The sequence below is a fragment of the Sapajus apella genome, unplaced genomic scaffold, assembly GCF_009761245.1.
Source record: "Sapajus apella isolate SASKATOON/1434 unplaced genomic scaffold, GSC_monkey_1.0 scaffold4, whole genome shotgun sequence".
Taxonomy (NCBI): Eukaryota; Metazoa; Chordata; class Mammalia; order Primates; family Cebidae; genus Sapajus; species Sapajus apella.
The window spans coordinates 7,944,926-7,950,925 of record NW_022436944.1 but is presented as its reverse complement, the minus strand read 5'-3'; the positions used below and the strand labels follow the sequence as shown (position 1 = coordinate 7,950,925).

General features: G+C 48.0%; 1 protein-coding gene across 1 annotated transcript in view; it reads left to right on the top strand.

Moving 5' to 3' along the window:
- The first annotated feature begins 4,409 nt into the window (after positions 1–4,409).
- The window catches only part of PPM1L (protein phosphatase, Mg2+/Mn2+ dependent 1L), a 310,771-nt gene continuing 309,180 nt past the window's right edge, over positions 4,410–6,000 (top strand). The window contains exon 1 of the mRNA XM_032261760.1: positions 4,410–5,566. Coding sequence (XP_032117651.1) covers positions 5,168–5,566 — 399 coding nt within the window. The 5' untranslated portion in view covers positions 4,410–5,167. The remainder of the gene's footprint in view (positions 5,567–6,000) is intronic.

Below are 6,000 nucleotides of genomic sequence, written 5' to 3'. Positions count from 1 at the left end.
TATCAGGCATAGAGAGAGCAGAGGAAATGAGATGAGAAGACCAAAGGAATAGCTGAAAAAATTATATAAAGACTTTTGCCTTCAAGATAATTACATGTTTATTTTGTTTTATTTGAAACAGAAGATTTCCTTCAGTAGCAAAAACTGCTCTGTGGTTAAGAGAAATTTGGCAAGGAGATGTTTTTCTAGCAAGCTAAGGGTTTGCTACAAAAACAAAATAAAACATATGACTGGAAGGGAGACCTGAATAAAAGGTTAAAATCCATAAGGATAACAGCAGTGTGAACAGAAAACGAGTGAAAACTATATTCTATCTCAGAATAGTATGATTTTCTGTTACCTAGAATCTCTTCCCTCCCCCTCTCCCTGCACCCCAGACAAACTGAAAACAAAACAAAACCAAAGTGGAAAGAGAGATGTTGATTAGTTGCAGGGAATATTGTCTTGTAGAAAAAAGGTGTTAAATATTGTATGTATTGGGCTCATAAAGGAAAGTCCACAATTTCTTTCTCCAGCTGTTCTTAAAAGAAAAAAGCAATTTTGTTTGTCTTTCCCTGAAATATGGCTGCCTTCCAGTAGACCAAAGAGGTTGTATAACGTAAAAACCAACCCAAAAAAAAAAAAAAAAAAAAAGACTAGTCATTCTTCACTATCAGGTCTCTGATGTTATAAAAAATAGTAATAACAATAAATACTTTCCTTCTCCCCTCACAAAACTGAGCATTCATTTTCTTGACTCTTTGTAGATTTAATGAAAAAAATTATAAAGAGTAGTAATTGATTAATGCCACAGCATAATCTCAGAATGTGAGTGAACTGAAAGTACCATCAGACAACATTTAGAATGAGAAACTACATAGGCAAACAGACTAACTAGACCTGTGCTGGTGATGATTCTGATGTTTCTTTTGGATGGTGCAAGAAAGAAACAAGCAGATGCCAACAACACATGTTGTATGAGGGTTTGGTGCAGAAAACAAAAACACATTAGGTTATTGAAGAAGAAAGTTATTCAATATAGGAAATTAGGTACTCACAAAAGCATTGTAAGGCTCCAAGGAGTTGAAGTCAGGGCTGTCATTAGGCAGTAGATCAATTTTCACAAAACTAGAGGCTAGAAAGTAGAACCTGGCGGGGTGCCGTGGCTCATGCTTGTAATCCCAGCATGTTGGGAGACCAAGGCGGGTGAAGTGCTTGATCCCAGAGTTCTAGATGAGCCTGGATGACATGGTGAAACCTTGTCACTACAAAAAAAAAAAAAAAAAAAAATTAGCCTGGTGTGGTGCACACCTATAATGAGGTAGGAGGATCACCTGTCCCTGGGGAGGTTGAGGCTGCAGTAATAAGGTCACTGCACTCCAGCCTGGGTGACAGAATGAGACACCATATCAAAAAATAATAAATAAATAAATACATAAAAGGAAAGAGAACCTGATTTGGCCACTCAAACACTCAGTTCACCAGAGCTTGGCCAGCAGCTAGCAGAGCTGTAGGAAAAAATGGTTTCTGTCCCTTTTCTGCATTCCAAATCTCACACAAGGTCATCTCATCAGCAGAACCTAAATTACAGTAAAAATTCCAGCTGGAAGGGATTCTGGATAATGTAGTTTTTGTTCTTCCATTTTTGTGATTGGAAGGGAGGGAATTTGATGGGGTTAGAAATGGATGTTGAGATTCAATAGACAATATCTAGAACACACATTCCTCCAGCAGAAAAGTGTTAGCAGTCTGTTGTTAAAAATGGGCACTATTAAAATTAAATTATGTAAATTTATAATTAAGTAAACTATATTAAAAACAAAGGTAATAAATATTCCTCACTATTTTACTACATTTTGATATTGCTTATGTTCTTGATGTTATTTACATCTATCATGTCCATTTGATGGAAATGCTGTATAATACTGGGCTACTGAGCAACTATTTCCAGCTTCATGCTCAGTGGTATAGTTCGAAATCAGCATGGTGAGAGGATTTATACCATGGAAATTGGCAAACACAACAGAGCTAAATCTTTACCTTCTCTTCCTAGAGGGCAAGTGGTTAAACATTTACTTGCACACCATTGGTATGTATTAGAAGAGTTGTATAATAAGAAGAAAAATAAGGTATGTCAAATGGGAATGTCAAAATGGGAATAATAGTTCATGAAGAAAAAGACTGGGAAATAGAAAGGTACTTGTAATTAGAATTCAGAGCAGTAAGTGTTATACTTGACCTTGACTAGCACCTGTCAAAGCCTTAGCAATTACAGTATATTTAGTGTCGGGAGCAGGATTTAAGACATCTGGACAACCTCTGAGAGCTCCAAGACCACACATGCTCTAAAGAGTCTTCTCCATATGTAGGATAGGCATGAGGAGTTTGTGGTGATTAAAATCCTTCACAATTATGATATAATGTGGGAACTATTTGTTGAAGTATAACAGTTTGGGAGGGAGTGATGTGTGCTTCTAGTAGATGGAGAGAGGCGAGAAGGCTTTTAAGGAGTTCCTCATCAGCACAGGTATGGCTGGAGACAATAGACTGAACAGTGACTTTGCAAGCAATGCCATGGTGAATTTGGGTTATGGCTACAGTGTAAGAAGCTATCATAGGCAACTTGGGCTCAGGTAGCAATGAATGAATGTTGGAGGTTACTAAAGCACCATAAGAGCTAGGAAAGAGGAACTCTTTTGAAAGTGCCATGGAAATGGGACATATGTCTTACCTTTACCTCTTTGTAACCTTAGATCAACAATTTTATTTTGGCGCACAAAAACCTTTACCTCAAGTATCATATCTAGAAATCAACTCTCAAGTTAAATCCTGTGTGACTAAAGATTTTCTGGTAGTCCCATCAAGCATCTTTAAGAGGTTAAAAAAAAAAAAAAAAAAAAAAAAAAAAAAAAAACAGAGACGTTTTGTGAATACTTTCACATATTGAAACTACTCAGGTTCCCAAATTTAGTGTTTCTAACCGTGCCCCCAACATAAACCAAATGTTTTCTATGGGAACCATTTGGGGAACAGAGAAAAACTGAAGGGAAAGTTTCCTCTGCTTGTAGTGGAAATCTATGGCTTTTGTAGAAACTTTAGAAAAGTCGTGGAAAATAGACAAAAGTCTAAAGCAGAAAATGAAAGCTGCATATAATGTACTACTGTATGAATGATTAACCACTGGGAATATTTTAGTGTATTTCCTTCCAGGACTTCTTGTTATTTATTCATTATTTTGAGGAAAGGAATGGGGACCATACCAAGGCAGAAGTGTTTGTTGCGGGACAGACACTGGATTGGCTGGGATCAGGCAGCCTCTCTGCTCTGCAGCCCAGAGGACTGGAAGAGGCAGATCAGCACTCTTCTTCCTGGACAGGGGTAATAAGAATGAGTATTTTCCTTTTAAGCTCATTGTTTCCGTATTCTAAGTTGAAGCGGACATTGTTCTTTTCTCGTGCTTTCTCACCTTCAAGGCCCACCGGCACCTGCCTGCCCACAGTTCGAGTTATCCCCGCCGGCTCCTGCAAGCCCGCACTCTTCGCGGCGGCTCCTCTCAGCTCATCCCGATTCCCGCCCCCACTGCGCCTTCTTCCTGCGAAGACCAAGGAGGTTTGGTAGGAGGCCGCCACTTCCGAGCTTCCAAAGGGCCTTCAAACCTCAACTGCAGAGTCAGAGCCCTCGCCCCGCAGAAGAGTCAGGAGCGCCCCGGAGTCCCCACTGGAAGTTTGGTGCCTCCCCGTGGAAAGGTCGCGAGCAGGGAAGGCCTTCGTGGCCGCTGAGTCCCCTGCTCCAGGGGCTGCGGCAGCTCTCAAAGAGCGGCCCTCTTTGTCCCTCCGGGTTATCGTCAGAGTGCACTTCCTTGGGGACACAGAAGTCATTCTGTTGAGTCCACCCATTCTGCTGCTCTAGGGAGGGACAAGGCTGCTAGACCCCAGGCTCGCTCCCAGCCTTTCAAGAGATCCGGGCAGGCCTCTGTGGCCGAACGCCGAGACTGCGCCCCGCGGCCGGATAGCCTCCCTGCATCGCTTTGCGAGCCGGGAGAAGTGCGTCCCTTCTCGCTTGCCTTAGGCCTGAGAAGCGGGGACCGCACTACCGTGCAGCCGCCGAAAGGGGGAACGCGCACGTGCGGCTCTCGGCTTCCCAGTGAGCACCAGAGGCTCCTGGAAAACCAACGCCAACACTACCTGGGTCAGTATTAGCTTGGTTTAGGAGCCGGCACAGGGGGAAAGGGACGACCATCGGCAAGAGCTAGGCAGCGGACCTCCCTCTTTTCTCCCCCTAGGCTGGCCTGGACAGCCCGGGGCTGCGAGCGCGAACTGACAGCCGCAGAACTTGCTCAGCCTTTGACAGCTCGGTGGGAACACCTCAGGGTGTCGAGTCCCGACTCAAGAGGCGGGACGGGGAGGGGCGAGCGCGCGCGGGGCGGAGCGCGCGCGAGCCGGGAAGCGAGGAGGGAGCGCGCTAGTGAAGCCGAGCCGAGCCGAGCCGAGTCGAGCCGGAAGGTGCCTGGGAGAGGCTGGCAGACCCCAGCCGGCCGCCTGCGGCTCAGCGCCTATCGTGCCGCGTCGCCTGGCTCCGCGTACCCCTGCTTCTGCCCAGGCTCCCGCAAAACTTTTGTTATCTGGGGCCCCAGGGGGTGTGTGAAGGAATTGGAGCGTTCGGCCATCTCCGCGCTCCCCAGCGGCGGCGACCGAGGGGACGTGCATCCCTCGTCTCCCGGGCTCTGGAGCCCTGCGCCTCACCTGCTGCTCGTTCCCCGGAGTCTTGAGGGGACACTCCCGGAGGGGCCGCGCGGGCGCAGTCTCCCCTGAACTCTCCCGCTCAACGCGGCAGACTCGCCCGGCGCAACTTCAACTTGATTCCTCTTGCCCAACCGGGGCACCCGCGGCTGCTGCTGCGGCGTTGCCGCGGCCTCACAAAGAGGCTCAGGGAGGGGAAGAGGCGCGGGCGGCGGGGACGGGCCTCCGGGCCGCTGAGGCAGGGAGACAAAAGGGAAGCTGCTTCTGCTCGCGCTGCCGGCTCAGAGCCGCCGGCTCTGCTGCCTCCGACCGGGCTACGAGAGCCTCCTCCCCCACCCTCGGGCACTGCTCCGCCTCCCTCCTGGCGGGCTGTCCCCGCGGTACTCCCGGACCCGGCGAGCCTTCAAGGCGCGCGTCGCTGCTGGTGGTTGAGGCTCTAGCGATAATAAATGATAGAGGATACAATGACTTTGCTGTCTCTGCTGGGTCGCATCATGCGCTATTTCTTGCTGAGACCCGAGACGCTTTTCCTGCTGTGCATCAGTTTGGCGCTGTGGAGTTACTTCTTCCACACTGACGAGGTGAAGACCATCGTGAAATCTAGCCGGGACGCCGTGAAGATGGTGAAGGGCAAGGTAGCCGAGATCATGCAAAACGATCGACTCGGGGGGCTTGATGTGCTGGAGGCCGAGTTTTCCAAGACCTGGGAGTTCAAGAGCCACAACGTGGCGGTGTACTCCATCCAGGGCCGGAGAGACCACATGGAGGACCGCTTCGAAGTTCTCACGGATCTGGCCAACAAGACGCACCCGTCCATCTTCGGGATATTCGACGGGCACGGGGGAGAGGTAGGAGCTCCCCGGGGCTTTGTATTTGTGTCCGTGTATGTCTAGTGTGTGTGTGTGTGTGTGTGTGTGTGTGTGTGTGTGTAAACAACAGGACGGCGTGTGCGCAGCGGGATAGGATCTGGGTTCGAGGGGCGTGGTGATGACACCACGGTGCCTGGCTGGACAAATGCGTCTCAAGTTGCCAAAAGCACTGCTGAATCCAGACTTCTTGGGACTCAGAGTCCACTTTAGGGGAGGAAGAGACATCCACCGTATATTTGTTGCTACTTAACATGAGGTTCCCAAGGCTGGAACCTAGCAAACACTGTGCTAGTTTAGCAAGGAGAATTAATGGTATGTCCAGTGAACTTTGGTCCCAGACCCCACTGCCCTTGTTCTAGGGTTTGAGCTGAACTAGGCACAGAGAAGGAAGACAATATCTTTTATGCTTCGTT